This window comes from Oncorhynchus nerka, linkage group LG19 (assembly GCF_034236695.1).
Source record: "Oncorhynchus nerka isolate Pitt River linkage group LG19, Oner_Uvic_2.0, whole genome shotgun sequence".
NCBI lineage: Eukaryota > Metazoa > Chordata > Actinopteri > Salmoniformes > Salmonidae > Oncorhynchus > Oncorhynchus nerka.
The window spans coordinates 31,939,504-31,958,860 of record NC_088414.1 but is presented as its reverse complement, the minus strand read 5'-3'; the positions used below and the strand labels follow the sequence as shown (position 1 = coordinate 31,958,860).

Here is a 19,357-nt window from a genome sequence, read left to right as displayed (position 1 = left end):
TACTTATAGCTAGCTATTCGTTCAACAGCAACGAGATGGCTATGCTTAGATTGTAAAACGTACGTAGAGTAGTATCACATTGACTTCACTTAGTAACCAGCCTGTGGTTTTATTTCCTAGATAATTTAAATGTTTTGACTAAAGTCTATCGCTACAGTTTTGATACAAAACAAGTATATTGTAATGAAACAGCAGGGAACAGGTCTCGAACCCGAGGTCTGGCGGGCTATCGACTGTGCAGCAAAAGCGTACTCCTGTGGCAGAATCAATTTCCGCGGATATAAACCCAGGGTCGTTACGATATATATCTAGTAGTAGCTCGACGCCGGCTAGTTGTGGTGATGTGTGTTTTGTCCTACATTTTTATTTAATTTATTTAAATTTGTAATCCCAGCCCTCTTCCCCGCAGGAGGCCTTTTTCCTTTTGGTAGGCCATCATTGTAAATAAGAATTTGTTCTTAATTGACTTGCCCAGTTAAATAAAATAAAGTTTCAGAGACAAGACAGCAGCCATAGTGAGCATTTTGAGTAGTTTGCTAGCCAGCTTTGTAACAATTTCTTATAACCCAGTATCATATAGCATATTACTCTAGAAAAGCTTTTCATACTGATCCCATTTCGAGAGGTCAAAAACAATGACCCTCTTGACCTGAATTCCAAGCCGATCCTTTTTCACCTTTAATTCCTATCATTGTGATTGAATAACGACTTGTATTCAAACTCATTACAAATGATTGTACTCTTTACCAACGAAGTCTAGTTAATATCTTACAATCACCTTCATCCTAACTAGCTAGATAAGTAGCTAGCTGAAGTAACCATTTAGCGGTATAGTAACCAGCTAGCTTTGTTTGGTCCATCCATACCAATGGTCCATACTAGCTAGTTAGCCAACTACATCAAGTTCTCTAGGAATTTGCTAGCTAGCTAGTTACCTTGCTACGTGTACTAAACGAATAAAATTATTGTACATTTAATTGCTATCTAGTTAGTTTTCAGTGTCTTTGATTGTGTACTACACATGCATCTGTCTTTCCCACACTTTATTACACTGTCATCTTATCCTAGGAGACAGGCGCTTGACTTCCTACAAAGGGTGTGTTCGTAAATTCACTCTGGCTATCAATTCCAATTTCAGTGCACTCTCGTCTGAGTGCCAGATTGCAGAATAATTTAGTAATTCCTACAAAGTTTCAACCTTTCCCTAGACACACTCAGTGGGAGTGATGAGAGCATGTGGTTTGAGGATGTTCTTAATGGTGAGTATTTGAATACTATAAAAAAAGTTGCACACACTAATCAATTATGCCCCTGATCATTTAATGGGTGTAGCAACCAACGTTTTGGCACACAGTGGCTTCTTCAATCCTGAAGAAAGCACAACACCGCATGCCGAAACGTTGGTTGCTATACCCATTAAATGTTTTGGAGCATAATTAATATGCAACTTTATTTGTATAGTTTACTGTTTACTAGAGTATTTGAAAACTGCCATCATTCAGCTGTTTTACAAAGGAGTGTGACTAATGTGGTGGTCATATTTAGATTGTCTTGCAGATCCAGCTCAATGTGAATTGATGGGAGAGCTTACATCTCAGGATGGAGAACACATTGGGACTGGTGTAAGAGTCTCCCAACTAGTGTTTGTTACATTTGTCTGTGGGTTTATTTCTGTGTTTTTAATTGTTTTTCTTACATGCCAGATAAAATTGCAGTGTGAAATATGAATGTATGAGGATGGACAACATGTTGTTTAATGTAGTTTTTATTATTGGTTTGTGTTATGAAGCAGCACACAGGCGTTTTTAATAGAAAATAAGCAACTCACAAGAGTCGTACCTTCCTATACTGCAGTCCACAGAACATTACTCATGTTTATATAGTCAATTCAGATCAATTTTAATTTCAGATCATCTGTTGTAGCAAACTCCATTTGACATGATCTTAACTATTAGAAGGACAACACTGCTTCAACTTAGTAGGGAAGGTAAGGACAGTTTAAAGAAAACACTCAGTGGTAGCATTAATTTGATTTACAGCAGTACCAGAGTATTCTGCTTCATCTTTGCACATACAGTATATAACATATGTCTGCACTAAATGTTTTGGTTGCTTATGAGCATTTACTGATATAAAATGGTTGATAAAATACAGGTACAATAGATGTCTTTGTATAGGGTAACGACTAAAAGAGGAAAATAGTTATTAAAAAGCTTTCAGTACAATCTTAAATGTTTACATTGAATGAAAGTCAAATGTCTATAGGAACAAAACACTTCTTTCCTAACAATGTGCAGAATAAACAGTAAAACTTAAATGGATGCCGATATGATGTAGATATGGATCCATGATCCTGTCTGTTGTAAACCTTCAGTCTAGCTTCTCCTCCTGGAAGTAGTCTGCCTCATTGAGATGGTCCTGGAACTTCTCATATTCCTAAGAGAGAGACATGAGAGTGAAACAGCGCGTGATGGTCAGTAAAGAAAATCAGAGAGCATGGCTTTCTATTCTACACATATGGAGTTTGGGGGAACAAGTAAAGAGGAAACAGGCATTAGATAACCAACAGTTCAAGAAAGAGTTAAAAGCTTGTAAGTAGGCATTTCACGGTAAGGTCTACACTATTCGGCGCATGTGACAAAGTTTGATTTGATGATTAAATGAGGAGTACTGTCATTTTATGGAGAGTAAGTGGGGTATATACCTCTGAGATCCAGCCACTCTCCTCCAGTTTTGTGAACACCCTTTTCACAGTTTCCTTCACCGGCTCCTCCTCGCCATTCTTCTCCTCCTCCATCACTGTCCGGCAGTGTTGAAACAAGTGGTACTTGAAGTGTTTCAGAGCATGATACACCTCTGTTCGGCTGGCACAAACAGAGCACACACTGAAAGCCTGTAATTTAGGAAAGACATGCAAGGTAGGTGACCTGTTGTGGAAAACCCTCTCAGACAAACTGCAAACCTGACATTTCACAAAAGGTTAATTTGGTGCAAGGATAAGGATACATAATTATTCGATCTGATGTTGATCTGTTGTGATGTACTTTTTGTTAGGGTGGATTTTATGGGATGCCAACGTATTATATGCGTTCATCTGGGGACAGCGATGGATAAAACAAAGACTGTTGGTTTCTTCTCAGATGTAGTACCTGTGTGTCACTGGGCATGAATTGGTCCTCTTGAAGGCTGTTGAGGTCATACAGTTGCCCCGAGAGATTCACACTGAAACTGCACTGTCGCTGGAGCTTGCATGCCTCACAAACACTCCCATGCAATCCTAACTTCATCAGCTGGACCTTGGGGTAACACTCCACCCGCTCCTGTACATGGACACAAAAAAACATACCTCAGTTTGCATATATTGTTTTTTCACATGATGTAAAGAATGGAAGTCTTAGCCAAAGTACAAGCATAGATGTATACAGATCGGTGAATATGCAACCAATGTTGAATGACTTAAGTTCTCTGAAATGTTTCTTCACCTTGTACCGGTCAGTCCAGCGGCTCCTCTGTTTTAGGTTCTCCAGGCGAGGGAGAATCATCCGCTCATCAAAGTGGAACAGCGACGCCATCATCTCCTGAGCATATCGCTTTGTCCGATCACCACCTGTTCACAGTGATCAACCAATTAGATTCCCTACACTTGGATGATACAGTCAATTGGGGGATGGTGTTAAAGACCCATTATTGTTAAAAAAACAACAACACTTACCATAAAGAGACTTGAGAAAGGTTTCATCCAGGACGTTGATCATAAGGGCTTTGACGACCACTTGAAAGTGATTGAGCTGAGACCCAGTGATGACTAGCAAAAACAGGAAAATGAATCATAACACATATAGTAGTGGTGATTTCAGGTGTAAACATTGACCCACGATATAGTGTCAGCTAAGACTCACACTGGCGTGGAAGAGAAACAGCCTTTTCATCTGACGACTCCTTGTCCCCTGTCTTTTTCTTATCCTCAACTATGAAGTCCTTCTGACTGTCGCTGTCATCTGCTGCCTCTTCTTCACTACTGCCCACCAACACTTCAGGGGCATCATCATTGTGGTCATCATCCTCATCACCACTAGCTTCTTTACCTTTCTTTTCTTCACCCGAATCCTGAATCTTTACAAGCGAACAAAACATTGGTTGTAAAACAATGTTAAACATTTCCTCAGTACCTTATGGACGTTTTGTGGGTATATGCGACATGATTTTGCACAATGGATCAACACTTAAAGATACTGCATGTTATGCTCGTTTACATTATATATGGTGATAAGCTACCTCCAACGTGCTCCTGCGTTTCGGGGCGCGGGACTTCATCTTCTTGGATAATGCCAAGAGTTGAGACTGGCGTTGCTTTCGTTTAGCTGCGGTCTCTTTGGCTTCAGCAAATTGTTTGGCATTTTGTGCAGCACTCTGGTCCTCCGAGTCAGAATCTTGACTTTGCTGTTTAATGCGTTTTTTGGGAACGACTTTCCGTTTGGGTTTGGTTCCTACGTCACTGTCAGAGTCACTGGAGCTATCAGCGAGGACGCGCTTCCGACGAGGACGGGATCTACCTTCGCTGGAGCTACTACCTTCACTCTGTTCTCCACTGGCAGGTGTACTTTCGCTCCCGCTGTCTGAATTCTGATACTCACTCTCTGAGTCTGAGGCGCTGGTCGTGCTCGCGCATGACTCCTCGTCACTGTCATCAAGGATAGACGACGGCAGACCGATTTGAGCCCTTTTCTTCTTTGCTTCAGCTTTATTTTTTCGCATCGTCGCGAACACTTGACGCTTGTACAGGCTTTCCATAGTTGCTTACACAGTGCTGCTAAGTTAACAGACCAAATAAAAGTTAAATAACGTTACCAACCCTGGCTGGCTGGCTGGCTAACGTTAGCAATTAGCTAGCTAATGTGAGATGCAGAACATGCTCATTTGTGTAAAATGTCGCCTATAAAACATTATCTATGCGAGCAACCATATGTAAACAACGTTACTCTTAAGTTGATGCCAAGCTTTAATCTCGGTGAACCTTAAAAAATTGAAACTTCCAATTGTATCTCGTGTGCACGTTTTGTTTTGTTTTTATAGATGTTGTGTCTGTGCTTCTTCCCACTTCCGCTCTCCACTCAAAAAAAAAGGCTACTAAAATCATAGCGCCGCACCTGGGCATTCTAGAGAGAAACGACTAGGTTTTTCCTTACCGGTAGACTACTTGTGTCAATTAAATTAGTGATTTGTATTAATCATAGGCATAGCTAATGTGAATCATGTAAATAAGGTCATTAAAACCTTATTCATGCTTCAATTCAGAAATAAATTAGTAAATTATAAAACATCTTTAAATATCTTATTTTATTCTGGAAAAGTGGTAAATGTTCTTCAAAAATAAGATAATTGGAGAACAGAATTATGTGCAAGAATCAAACAATGTAACACGTCAGCAATTAGAAGTCTATTTGACATTTAATAATCAGCTAAAAATCATTTTAAGCATTTATTAATTTCATGACCAGATGAGAATGGCACCATCTGACCCAGCTGATAATAAGTACTCCCCCTTGTGATCAAAGACTACACTCTGGACAGCATCATCATGGCCCAATAAACTGGACACCTGACTAGATGCCAGCTCCACCAGCTTAACTGAGCCATCATTACTGGCGATAGCCAGTGTTCGGCCTGACGGGCTAAAGGCCATTTGATTGCTGGGATGTGGCCCAGTGTCCATGGTTATCAAGGCTGCTACTTTCCTCACATCCCATAGTTTGACCACTCCATATGAATCACAGGAGGCAACAGTGTTGCCCAGTGCATTAAAGGTGGCATGGTTGCAGGAGTGCTGGTGGCCATAGAAGGTCTGTGCACACAGGCCAATCCTGGCATCCCACAAAGACAGGGTTTTATCAGCTGAACAAGTAAGAAGAGTGTTGGAAAAGGGCAGGAAAGTAACACTGTTGACCGAGTCAACGTGGCCACGCAGCGTGCTACGACAGCGCTCGCTCTGCAGGTCCCACACCTTTGCAGTGTTGTCCATTGAGCAGGAGGCCACAAAGTCCCCACATGAGTGGAAGGAGCAGCCCCAAGTGGCATGGGTGTGGCCATCCAGAGTCAGGATGCAGCGGCCTTGGGAGAAATCCCAGATCCTTACTGTTGTGTCTCCACTGGTGGTGGCCAGGCTACCACCATTTGGGTGAAAGCTGCAGCCAGAGAGCCAATCACTATGACCCTCTCCAGTCATGATCATGTCCCCCATGGGCATACCCCACAACCTCCAGAGCTGATCGTCACTGGAGGAGGCTACAATAAACTTCCGGGGGTGCAGGGCGAGACAGCTTATTGGCAGGGTATGGGCCTTCAGTGAGTTGGTGAAGCGGAATCCAGATGCTTTGGGGCAGTGTGAGGCCAGGGCTTTAATTTGGCCTAAGTAGGGGTTCACACGGCTGCTGACAGGAAACTCTGAGTCTTTCGGGTGTTTCTGAGCTGTGTTTTTGGTTGGGTCTTTGTCTTGGTCATAGAGGGCAATTCCATCATTCTGTAGCTGGATTCCTTTCCCAGACTTACTCTGATATTTCTCCTGTTGTGGGGGCAGACCTGTGTCTCTGTTGGCTGAGCGGATTGTAGATGAGGAATGTACATTACACAGGGTGGCTTCCAGGCTGTTGGCCTGGCCACATGCTCTGTCCCTCTCTAAACTGATGAGCATCTTCTGTTTCAGCGCCACTTGGTACTTATCACTCAACTGCTTCAGTGCAGGCTCATATGACCCATAGTGCTTCTTCAGTCGTTTGATGTCTTCAACAAGCCTGTTCTTTTCTTGGACAACACGCTTATGCTGCAGACGATGGAAATCCCTCTCTTTCTGAAGTTTGACCAGTGTTTCGCTAGCTTTGGAAGCTGCCTGCCTGTAGCTGTCCCGCTCTCTCTGTACATTCTTCAGCTCGTTGTCTAGAAGTTGGTTGTGTGTATACGCGTCAGGCACAAACTCCACTAGCTCGGTTTTCAACAACCCCCTCTGCTCCATTTCGTACCATTCTGCTTGGAAACAATCCAACGTTCTGCTCATGCCCATTTTGACAAGGAAGTTGCGGAGAAAGTCGTCCACCACTTCTGGAATGTGTGAGACGGGTTGTTTGGCTGAGCTGAGCCTCTGTAACACTGACCCCGTTCCATCTGAAGCATCGCGCAATGCTCTTACCGCGGCCTCCAAATCCTCATCATCCCCCTCTGCCAAGCTCCTTTCTTCATCGGCCAGAACCTCCTCATATTGATAATCGTCGTCTGAGTCATCTGGTATCAACACCTTTTCGAGGTAATATGGCCCATCGACAGATTCTTGCGCTGTTTCATTTTTCGCAGCCATTCTACCAACAACCGCTTTCTGTGTTTGTTTACCCGTCTCCATGGTCACACATTCTCGAACGCTGAGAGATTAAACATCCTGTTTGCCAAGTGTCTATGGAAATTGATAAACCAATCAACCCTACAGGCCAGAGAAATGTGGGTGATTTTCAATCTAAATAAAAAAACACTTCTCCTTTTTCCCCCAATCCTTTATTCCTCAACTACAACAATTACGCAGGAGTGTGTAAAATAGACAGAAACACACAACACACAAAATCTAATGATATCCAATATCACACAATATCTAATGCCATTGCCATTGATTTGAATGCATTAAATGTGATAAAAAAAAAGTAATTATATAGCTAGGCCTACCTGTGTACGTCATGCCAAATTGCCAATAAAGAAAGCGAGAAATAGAAAGGGAGCGAGTGAGAGAGAAAACGAAACCTGCGTTCGTTTCCTAACCTGCAATGGCAAAACAATTACAGCAGGTGGCATATTCCATTCACGGTTGACGTTATAGAACCACCACTCAATGACAAACACACACACCTTAGCACTGATCGCTGCACATTAAAACGTCAGTCCCCCTATAACACCTGTCCTATAATAACCTTTATCCTATAAATTATATTATATTATAAATTATATTATAAGGTTATTGTTCTTCCTCACCTAGGTCTATAACACAATTTTATCCATATGTCAAAGTATCTGATATCAACGTGCGTAAGAATTTAAATTATAAGGGTTTTAATAGTGTAATGAAACAGCAGGGAGCAGGTCTCGAACCCTCGACCTTCGTGCCCGAGGCCCGGCGCGCTATCGACTGTGCCGCAGCTTCGATTTCCGCGCTTATAAACCCAGGGTCGTTACACTACTCCCTCCAAAGAGCGCGTCCTCGCGCTAGCTTGCGACTCTACGTCTTACAGGAACGCGCTTACCGGCCAAGCGCACGCACTGTCATGGATGCGAGGTCCGATCACTTCTGACGCCAATGTAATGAGACAGCAGGGAGCAGGTCTCGAACCCTCGACCTTCGAGCCCGAGGTCCGGCGCGCTATCGACTGTGCAGCAAAAGCATGCTCGTGTGGCAGAGTCGATTTCCGCGCTTATAAACCCAGGGTCGTTACACTAGCCTGAAATCGAAACAGCTCTTTAAAAAAGTAAGCTGTGATCTGTCTGGTTCTTGAACTTGACTGACAATCGGGGGCTATTATGCTTATTTTTTCAGCTGGCAACCAATAGGAAGCCAAGAACACGTGGATGCGACAGATTTGGGACTGTGACAAGTAAAGTAGCCCTCAGATGTCAGTGTAGACGGGGGATGAGAGAGGGGAGGCAGCGTGGTTGACGAACATACTTTTACGCAGTCAAACTCAGTCCAGACAAGAGGCTCACCTGTGCGGCGAAAAAGATGAGCCATCCAAATGAGAAAGATGCCTCTGACACAACCGAGAGTAAACCTAAATCCCACATGCTCTCGTACTGCATCGAAAGCATTCTCGGCCGGAGAAGTCCTCTCAAAGTCAGACTCACAGGAATGCAAAGTTTACCAATGCTGGCTGGAAGAGTGGAGCATAATGCGTCTTTGGAAGGTAATATGTTGTTGGTTGACTTTCTCTGTAACACCTTGCACCCTACTTTGGGCGCAATATGCAATTAAATAATGCATGTTCAAATGTAAACATGTCCAAATGTATATTGCATTTGCAGCTAATGGTTAAGATATAGCCAGTGCTTGACTTGGACTGAAATAGGTTCCGGTACTCATTTTGGATGCCGGTAATATTTATATAGTATTTAGGTGCAGGAGCTCCACGATACGTTTGAGCTAATAGTCTATAAGAGGAACAGGAGCTCAAGCAGTAAAACCGGAGATGCCGGTAGGCCTACTCAGCCCCCGCCCAAGTCAAGCACTGGATATAGCGTTCAAAACGCATACGAACGAAACAACATGAGAAACAAAAAAAAAAAGGTCAAATTTGTGCAGCCTGCCCTTTGCATTTAACTTACATTTCATTAGGCCCGCCTATGGGTTTTTAGAGAAGACTAGCATATACAGGACTATATACTAGTCTTATTAAACATATTGCATATTGCGCTGTTGATTATTTATAAGTTCCTTAAAATAAACGGCCTGTCTTCACAGTCTCTCAGAAAAATGCCGACATACACCTGCCCACCAAGTTGCGGCGTCTATATGGCCCAGCGGGGAAGTTCATGGACTCCAGCCGCGGAGTTCGCGATCATGAGAAGCAAAAAGACAGGGAGCGTACTCTAGACAAAGCCCATGAAATTCTGAAAATCACTCAGGCGCCACAAGTTAACATCAGCCGCAGTAAATCATACAGGGAGAACGCGTCCCACAGTCCGAGAGAGGAAGAACAGAACCTCGGCCGAGAGAAAGAGGGGCAGGGTGAACTTGGCGCCCCAAAGTTCGAGGACACTTGCAAGGAGCGCATCTGCGAAGACGTAGAAACGTCCCCAAAGAACGGGGAGAGTTTGCACATTGATGGAGATGTAAAAGATAGCGAGGACAACGTGTGCCTTTCAGCTGGCAGTGACTCAGAGGAGGGGATGCTAAAGCGAAAACAGAGGAGATACAGGACTACGTTTACAAGTTATCAACTTGAGGAGCTGGAGAGAGCTTTCCAGAAGACGCACTACCCGGATGTGTTCACAAGGTAGAATTCTCGTGTGCCAGCACTTTTAAAAATATGTTATTTTAACACTACCAAAATGTTAATCTGTTGCATATATGGCTAGGCCTATGGGTATGAAAATAAAATAAAAATGAGCTTTCAGTTTGTGATAATCCAAATTAGGAGTCTAGATATGATTCGAAAGTTAGCCATTTTTAATGGTAAATCCTTGCATTGAGGTGATCAACATATAAATGAACATTGTTTGCCTAAGAAATGTAAGAATATCAAACATTTATTATCATGAATAGTAATATCAGAACAGTAATATCATTTATTAAATTGTTATGAATTATTATATAACAGTCATATTACGCATCATTAGCCTACTTTGTTATTAATAATACTAATAATAATACTAATACGTGTTGTACACTATAATTTACACATAACAAAATGAAATATAAAAAGGTGTGTGTGTGCAAGGAATAGAATACCAATGAAATATTATAGAGTAGGCTATTATATTGGTTTAAATATTATATTCCTTTAAACCCATTGTAATGATGATCTGACAGTGACACACTCATTTTCATTATTATTAATTATAATTGTGAAATATTGTGTTTTTTTTACTCATGATAATTGTGGTTGCAAAAAAAAAAAAAAAATCCAAAAATATTGTTCGAAAGTGTTTAAATTATTGAGAGGTCAATTGAAGTTGGCTGCTGCAGATAGAAAGGTTTGTTATTAAATGATGGAGCTATTTGTTTGCATAATTGCAACATATTTGTGAGACAGGATATCTATTGATTCAAACAGCAGAATTTTGAAGATTGATAGCTATGAATTGTCATTGTTTATTTTCATTATAAGAAGCCTACACAGAAAGTAAGCTAATCCAACAATATTTCATATTTTATAATGTCATTTCTATTGTATCTTTAGGCTTGTATTATTCTCATCATTGAGATGTTTAAAGCGATGATACTGAATATCATTTGTCATTTTTTCTTCTTTCAATTTAGGGAGGAGTTAGCGATGCAGTTGAATCTCACCGAGGCGCGTGTGCAAGTGAGTCTAAATTATTATTACTTCATATTTTACATCATTATGACCAAATTTGATTTCGATAAACAATGCAAGCACATTATATGATATCCTATAATAATGTGCATTATAATACAAGTGAAATGTCTATGATAGACCGAATTGCATATTATTGCTATTATTATTATTACATTACACTACAGTTCACTTATGACAGTGAGAGGGGAAATGATTTAAAAAACACACCAGAAAACGGAAATTTGATTTAGGGCGTTCATGACTTTATCGTGCACTTAATATCAGTTCAAACAGCCAGTATTGACGTAACGGCCATCCTCTCACTGCGGTGGCGGGTAATGCTGTTTGATTTCCCATCTTTCTTTTGTAATAGTCCTGCATTGATATGTTGATATCTCGCACTTCAAGTGAGATAGACGTCGTTATAGGTGCTCGCTACCCTATCCTACCCTATCCTCATGCTTACATTTTGAAACTCAAGTCTCAACCTTAGATACCAGACTAAGCATTCAACCCCCCAGATGTCACTCGCTTCAGCTGTAGATTAGCTAATCATATTTTGGAGAGGTGATAAAACCTCGTAAATTCCATATATTTTGTTTTATAACCAGTGTCAAGTCTGTATGGGAGGGGAATCCTCCATCTCTGTTCTCTTCACTGTCGCCAATAATTGGATTACTTTCAATTTGAACAAAACATGCTTTATTATCATGTCCAAATGACAATTTCATCAAGTAACACATACTAAATAGATAATACTAAGTATGTACCCAACATTTTGAAATACTAACCATAACCACATAACTCTAACCCCAACACTAGGCCTAATGTTCTTTCTCTTCCTCCCTCTATCTAAGGTGTGGTTCCAGAACCGTAGAGCTAAGTGGCGGAAACGAGAGAAATCTGGGGTACAGACTCACCCCCAGGGCCACACCATCTCTGGACCCCTGGGTGCAGCACACCACCTAAGCCACTACCTGGAGGGAAGTCCCTTTTCGCCCCACTCTCACCCCTCCCTGGACTGTGCCTGGACAGCTGCTACCACCTCATTCCAGGGTCTAACCCACCCCCTCTCCTGCTCTTCCTCCCCCCTGGGATTTGGCCCCTTCCTGGGAGCAGCCATGTTTAGACACCCCACCTTTATTAGCCCCTCCTTTGGAAGGTGAGCACCATCAACACCTCTATTAATAAGGCTTCATCTGATTGAAGTGGTTACTTTGGACTATATGTATAATGAATTATTTCTCACTTCTCTCCTTCCCTGACATCTTCTGTATCTATCTCTTCCACCCTTCCCTTATCGCCCTTCTTCCATTGACAGACTCTTCTCCAGCATGGGTCCCCTGACACTCTTACGTCAGCCCATACCTGCAGTAGAGGCCCCAGTCCAGCCCCCAACGGCCTTGTCAGAGGCCTCCCCCTCCTCGCCTGTAGACCGCCGGGCCTCCAGTATCGCAGCACTGCGCCTCAAAGCCAAAGAGCACTCAGCTCAGCTGACACAAGTCAACATCCTACCTTCCAGCACCACTGGGAAGGAGGTGTGTTAGGAGACATTAAACCCCCTCCAATTCCTTCTGCATGGAGCAGGAGTCATGACCAAAGGAATAGCAGCTTTGAAGTGGTAGGCACTTATAGCACAACAAGGCCTCATCTTTCCCAGTTAGTTGTCTCAATGTTCTGTTACTCCAGACTGTCCACAACATGCTTTCCTCATGAACTGAGGAAGAGAGAAGAAATACAAATAGTGAACTCCCTGCCCTTTGACCCTCAGGAATGACCCATTAGCAGCCTCGCACAGGGTACTACAGGCCACCAAAGGAACAGCTCTAGGCCCTGGAGAGATTTAAAAGGAGAGCAATGCTGTTGATCATATAAGCCCAATGTATGTTTAGTGTATTGATGATATGGTGTTTGTTGATAGATAGATTTTCGCAGTCTTATTAAATTACTTGGGTATTCAAGTTATTATTTATGATCAATCATATATGAGCCAGAAGCAAGTTTTCAGGAGGAACATTTTACATATATATATATAAAATTAAGTTTTCTTTCCTGGTTTCAGATGAATCAGTTGACAAAAAACTGTCAAATGCAAAACTTTGCACCTTTGCTTGCTTTGAACTGTGTTGCAATGAAATGAAAAATGCTAAATGAAATCATTCTGAGGACAGAATTGAGAGGTGTATTCAACAGCATGAAACAGTATTAACAAGCTTGCAAAAGAGAAACAGATGTGTCTCCAAAAATACTCTTGCCCAGTATGGATTGATGGAGCCTAGTTCATAGTCCCATTGATGGATCTCAAGAGCTGGATTCAACTCTTAAACAGGGACAAAGGTGTGGATTAAGGGATTTATATGGTCATATTTATTTTGCAACAAAACGTAGACCGGCATTAAAAGACATTAAAAAAATACTGATTTTTTTTTCATATGTGGTGCGGTAGCCTACCATCTCATTAGATGTTGTTTTTCCTCTTGATCTCGCGTCTTAATTCGGGACCCCTACCATTGGCTATTAACTTGACAGCAGTTACCGCTCCTTTTTTTTTTTTTTTTTTACCTTTATTTAACTCTTCTGCTCAATTTGACCCCGTCTATGCTGTTGAACCAAATCGCGTGAAATTACCTCTCGGATTAATATCCCTTTTTATTGAAAATCCTTTGCGTCTTTTATTTACTAATCTCGTCTAATTTAAACGACACAATAAAGCGACTTTTAGATAAAAGGGTCCCTAGAAGTAGCTGTATTTCAGTTTCACCAGCTGGATTCCCTTTAGTATAGGGGCATTGTTACAAGGGCTAACTATTTCCCAACTATCTTTCCAAGTGTTTTCCAAGCGTTTATATCTATGTGTATATGTGCGCGCATTTTTAGCCATCACTTTCCCCTTTTCAAATAGCATGGCGTAATAATTAACCCAAATAAACTGTCCAAATAAATATTTTAAAATGTAACATTGTTTTCATGACAACGCATTTCGTCGGCATCTCAAGAAAGCATCTTTAAAAATGGACAATAACCCGATTAGTGAAGCCTGTTCCAGGATGAATAAACCTTAAAAATCGACTGGAGATAACGTTGAATGACTGAGTGACCGATTTTGAAAAGCAAAGAATGACTGAAGTATGGCACTCATTGTGTGACTTGCGTCAATTCTCTTGCAGCTCATTCTCCTTCATCCAATTAGAATACGTTATTTATTAAGCGGTTTGTCATCTCATAGCTTTCCATTCAGAGCAACAAGGAAATCACTTTGTTAAAAGGCTGGGGGTTCCATTATTTCCCTGAGGCAGGCTACTTACATATTCGACAATGTCATGAATAATGGCGAGAGAATAATAGTCCAGGATAGGCCTACACCAATCCCCCTTCAAAGGACTATCAGCAACACAGTAAATTGAATTTCATTGAGTAGCCTAATCCAAGGGAACTCAGAGGCAAGAAGAAAACAAGGAACAGCCAAACACCTGTCATATTGTGATGGGTGGTTGAGAGGCTTTGGCATATAGCCCCAAAGAGGGAAACAGGTCATGCTGAAACACTCTTCTGAATGCCAAGATGTATTTGAACACATTTGACCACACACAAGATGTTTAATCAGACTAAAGAACAACAGCACATGCAGGCAATGAAACAATAAAGTCCAACGAGTTATAATTTGGATAAACAGAGGCAAAAAAATGAGTAAGTGCATTAGGCATCATTAGCCACCAATTTGAAGTTGTCACTGTGCAACTTACGCCTCAAATGCAAGGCATTTTGTTGGATCACAAATTAGTCCATCAATAAGATAAAAGAGAGAGAGAGAGAGAGAGAGGGAGAGAGAGAGAGAGTGTGAGTGAACTCACTCTGTAGATGGCATATTGACTTTTCCCACCAGGTTGGAGAAAAGGGGACTATTTACTCCACCTCACAGCTGTAGGGGAGTTACAGCCAAACTTTCACTTACTGCCATGTAGGCAGAGAAGGAGGAGAGAGGGAGAGAAAGGAAGAGGAAGGTGGGCATTGGGGAGTTGGCTCAGAGATAGAGAGGTGTACAAAATATCATAACAAATTATATTCTATTATAGAAAAAACATTTTCATTTTCAATAAACTTTCAAATGTAACACCTTTCCTTGCTTTTAACTGTGTTGCAATGAAATGAATAATGCAATCATTATGAGGACAGAATTGAGAGGTGTATTCAACAGCATGAACAGTACAGAGTGCACGTGAGAGAGAGAACAAGTTGACCCACTATGTTGATGGGTTATTGGCTTATAAAAATATCAGAACAAATTAGAACTCTATTATTATCATTTTCCGAAATTTGTATTTAGAAATAATTAAAAACCTTCCCATTTACGTATTCTGAAGGTACAAATTTGATGATGTCAACAAACAGAGGGGGAAATGAGGTGAATCTAAGGAAAGAGGAAAATATGTAAAGAGGAAAATACATTTGGAAAGAGGGAAGAATAAGTGAATAGGGTTAAGCATAAATGTAAAACATAATAATCCGTTTAGCAATTAGTTTATATTAAAAATATATACTTTTTAAAAAATCCTTTAAAACGCCTTATAACGCCCATACCTTGGTGACAGGGCTTGTGACAATGGCCATCACACAGCCAGGCCTCATTCCAAGCATTGGACAAATACTGCTCAACTGGCACAGATTGAGAGTCATGGGTGAAACTCTGAGAGATGAGCACATGATGATCACACAAAAGAACCCAATACAAGAGAAAGTAAAGAGAAAGTAAAGAGAAAACAGGGAAGATAAAGAGGAGGATTAAAGGGAATCAAAACAAAAGCAATCATGCCAACAATTGTTCAAGATTAGATTTAGTATCTTTCCGATTTGCATTTGAACAATCTGAGGAGTGGAGAGGTAGATAGATCATTCTAAAGCGACGGAGACTGTATGAGGCATCTTCTTCCCTTGAACACATTCACCTGAAAGCACCGCTGGGGCACAGCAGGAGCCATATCACGAGTCAAATGGCATGCCTTACAGCATGAATAAGAAAGATGGAGAGGAGAGAGAAAGGCTGAGGAAAGAGAGTACATTATTTTGAAAATGAGAGCTAAAATGACAGCCAAGAAAGGAGAGTAGAAAATATCAAAACAGAAAGATAGAGAGAGAGATGAGGAAAGAGAGCGATAGAGAGAGAGAGAGAGAGAGATGACGAAAGAGAGCGAGAGAGAGAGATGCTGTGATAATCTCTTCTACAGTCTGTACAGCCAGTCACAAAGTGTGTCAGCTTCAGTGAGTGCTAATAAGGTGTAAATACAATAACAATCATGTAATTAAGTGAGCATGATGAAGTTAATGGAGATAACACATTCCATTTGAGCTGCTTATGAATATTCTATTAGATGTTATTAGGCAGCTGGGATAGCTGTTAATTTAATCATCACTCCGAGCAGAGAAAAGTTCTTTGTGCGATTGTAATTGCAGAGAATTAATCATTGGTTTGACAATTGTACCAGTGGATTCACAATGGTGCAGGGCTCAGGGGGTGGTAGGTGGGCTGAGTGAGTCCCAGCAAGACATGGAGCCTGAGAGAAAATGAGCAGAGCAGATTAAAGACCATTTTAGGTTATCAATGTGGTAAATGACATGTAAATATGCATGGAATCGCACATACCACATTATAGGACATGAGTATGAGGAGTTACAGATACAGGGCATGAGAGAACGCAGTAGCCGGAGGGGGGATGAAAAGTTGTTCACAAGAGAATACAATCAAAGTCAACAGAGAATCTGTTGATATTGGATATTCAATCGTCTGCGTTTTTTTACGTTTCACCGAATACCTCACACTGTGTTTTAAATTGCCTCCACATTTAACTTGGTAGACACCAATCAGGCAGAGAGGATTGTGGTCTACATGTAGATTAGCTGTGAGCGCCATCCCCCCTGAATCTCCACCCTCTCCTCTTTCTGACATTTCTCTCTTCATCCCTCTATTCATCACTCTCTCTTTGCTGTTGCCCATCCTATTCAGAAATCAGAGCTTATTCCTGAGCTATTGAGTTTAAAGAGGAAAAGGGAACAAATGTGCCTGAATGATTAAGGGGAAAATGGGTTTAAAAGGTTGCCATGCATTGCGTGTGAGAGAACACATTTGTGTGGTATCTATGCTTTTGCAGGTCTGTTCTCAGATGACCAGCAGCCAAATCTGTCAGGAACTAAATGACAGAGGTCTGATCAGTGAACCACAGAACAGAGGACAATCATTAGGTTCTCTGGTCTCATCTCAACAGCATTGGCAGAAATATTCGTAGGGAAGAATAAATCAAATGTCCAATTGGGTCGCCTTTCATGTTGGAACAAGTTGTGCATTCCATTTTGAGTGTAGGAATGCACATGTAGTTATCATTACTTTTAGCCTAGCTGTTTAAAGTGTTGGGTGCTACATGACTAGAAGGTATAGCAATAAGGTATTGCATACTTTCAGCTATGTGGAAATGTATGAGTGAATCAGTACAGCGTCTAATTGAAGGGTGGGAAACGCCATGGAGTTTAACATGCAAATGCATTTTCTAAATCAGTAGAAGTGTGTGTTTATTCATCTTGATGTGTGTATGTCTGTGTGTGTGCGTTTTCTCAGAATTATACGTGTGAACTGTTGCGTGCTGCTGAACAGTGGCCCTTGAATCAGGGGGAATACAAATATATTGATGAATAAATATATACAGCAAACCTTGAATGCCTAAGTGGTGTCTGAAGAACAGAGGACGAAGAAAGAATCATGTTAGCCTCTCCCCTGGAATCCGGCCTAGACAGATGAGCATTCATCTATTGATTACACATCTAACCAGCCTCCCTGCCTTTCGCTACAAACGCCCAAAGTGTTCACTAACATTTAAACGAATCCATTCTAAGAGGGTCCCCTTTTTCAATCAAGTGACATCCATCATGGCAACGTGTGATGATAACGATCCCTTAGGCCTCTCAGTGCTCCGGCCCCAGATGAAAATACCAGGCCTGAAGCTCGTCTTGAGCGCTCCAAACAAGGCCTAGCTGGCCAGCTCAAACACATGCTCCATGTCCCATTATTTATGAAGGGCTATCCTTTTGCCCTCTCGTCAATTACTCTCCCTATCATTTCCCGGAGTCTGAAGACTGTTTTCAATCAACACCGGCCGTCCAGGCAGTGTGATGGCGCCCTCTTTCCCGCTGTCTCCTTGTCCTGCTCCTAGGACAGTGATTGGTCCAATTTGCATTGTGGATGCGTCCTGATTGCGACCACTGTAAAGTGAGTGCTGTCAAAATGTCCTTACCCGAGAGGAATATATAGGCGCATCATTTATTCTCCTCCCCAAAATGACCACCACTTGAGAAAACATTTCAACTGGCTGCATTGTACAAAATGGACAGTATGAGGGGTCAGGAATTGTAAGAATGGATTCTACAGAAATGACTGGATGAATCGCTGAGCTGCTGTCAGAGCTATCCTCAACCTATATAAGTGTTCCATCATCAAAATGGTTCAAGTGTTTTTTTTTTTTTACAAGGGGATAGGCTTAGAATATTCCAGCCATCAACAAATGAGCTGTACCAGAAGCTTATTCCAAAAGCCACAGAGGAGCTCATTACAAATTGATCATGATAAATATTGTTATGAAGGATCAGAGAGATGGATCCTGTGATGTTCCCTATGAGAGGAGGGGAGACCTGTGAAAACCTTTTGTCTTGTTTGTAAATCCCTCAGTAACTGCCCTAACTCAACTCAACACCTGCCACTGTTGTTCCAGTCATACACACGAGTGATGGAGAAAAGCAGAGAAATGACCTCCTTCATAATAGTTTGTTTTGATAAGATATTGTGTGAGAAGCTGATGAGCAGTGGCTGTCAATTTGCTGCTAATGGTCATTATTGGGCCTGAACCGCTGTGTCCCCATAGTAGTCATACAATTCTTGCATGAATAACACTTTAGGAGGAATTAGGAAGAGTTGTGAATGGTTTTAATACTCTTGTTTGGCTTGGCAACTGTTACCCACAAACTGTAGCCTGTCAGTTCAGCAAAGCACTATTAATGAACCCTTCCCCTCCGTCTCCAACACACATTATGACATTCCATGACTCCTATTTGCTGATCTGTTGCAAGCCTAAAAAAAAGCTATTTTCACAGCAAAGTTGCAGATTTTTCAGCTTGAGCAACGCTGGACTTAACCATCTGTGAAATGATTTCTTTATCAGAGCAATCCAATGTTCCCCCTCCTTTGGCTGCAAGCCCCTAAAAGTGCCGCTCACATTCCAGGAACTTTCAATAAATTCCCTGATTTTCCAGAAATCCAGGGTTGGATTTCCTGATTA

General features: G+C 41.5%; 3 protein-coding genes across 3 annotated transcripts; 1 reads left to right on the top strand and 2 right to left on the bottom strand.

Moving 5' to 3' along the window:
• Nucleotides 1-1,749: 1,749 nt before the first annotated feature.
• LOC115101407 (coiled-coil domain-containing protein 82-like) lies at nt 1,750-5,073 on the bottom strand. The gene is made up of 7 exons (XM_029620870.2): nt 4,276-5,073; nt 3,900-4,113; nt 3,713-3,805; nt 3,483-3,607; nt 3,150-3,320; nt 2,705-2,893; nt 1,750-2,436 (listed from the first exon to the last, which is right to left on the bottom strand). Exons 1-7 carry the CDS (start codon nt 4,789-4,791, stop codon nt 2,371-2,373), a joined length of 1,374 nt encoding a protein of 457 aa, XP_029476730.2. The 5' UTR covers nt 4,792-5,073; the 3' UTR covers nt 1,750-2,370.
• A 133-nt stretch (nt 5,074-5,206) lies between these two features.
• LOC115101406 (sperm-associated antigen 16 protein) lies at nt 5,207-7,648 on the bottom strand. The gene has a single exon (XM_029620869.2). It carries the CDS (start codon nt 7,385-7,387, stop codon nt 5,489-5,491), a length of 1,899 nt encoding a protein of 632 aa, XP_029476729.2. The 5' UTR covers nt 7,388-7,648; the 3' UTR covers nt 5,207-5,488.
• Nucleotides 7,649-7,734: 86 nt separating this feature from the next.
• LOC115101405 (aristaless-related homeobox protein-like) lies at nt 7,735-15,157 on the top strand. Its single transcript, XM_029620868.2, has 5 exons — nt 7,735-8,927; nt 9,482-10,016; nt 11,003-11,048; nt 11,900-12,204; nt 12,364-15,157. The coding sequence occupies exons 1-5, from the start codon at nt 8,747-8,749 to the stop codon at nt 12,587-12,589; spliced, it is 1,293 nt and encodes a 430-aa protein (XP_029476728.1). The 5' UTR covers nt 7,735-8,746; the 3' UTR covers nt 12,590-15,157.
• The last annotated feature ends 4,200 nt before the right edge of the window (nt 15,158-19,357 follow it).

Bases quoted from the DNA above. Each gene is read 5' to 3' on its own strand.
- LOC115101406 (XM_029620869.2), bottom strand. From the start codon at position 7,387: ATGGAGACGGGTAAACAAACACAGAAAGCGGTTGTTGGTAGAATGGCT.
- LOC115101407 (XM_029620870.2), bottom strand. From the start codon at position 4,791: ATGGAAAGCCTGTACAAGCGTCAAGTGTTCGCGACGATGCGAAAAAAT. The intron at 3,608-3,712 runs GTAAGTGTTGTT...CACTGTGAACAG, and splicing joins CTTTCTCAAGTCTCTTTATG to GTGGTGATCGGACAAAGCGA. The intron at 2,437-2,704 runs GTATATACCCCA...TCTCTCTCTTAG, and splicing joins AGAGTGGCTGGATCTCAGAG to GAATATGAGAAGTTCCAGGA.
- LOC115101405 (XM_029620868.2), top strand. From the start codon at position 8,747: ATGAGCCATCCAAATGAGAAAGATGCCTCTGACACAACCGAGAGTAAA. The intron at 10,017-11,002 runs GTAGAATTCTCG...CTTTCAATTTAG, and splicing joins TACCCGGATGTGTTCACAAG to GGAGGAGTTAGCGATGCAGT. The intron at 12,205-12,363 runs GTGAGCACCATC...TTCCATTGACAG, and splicing joins ATTAGCCCCTCCTTTGGAAG to ACTCTTCTCCAGCATGGGTC.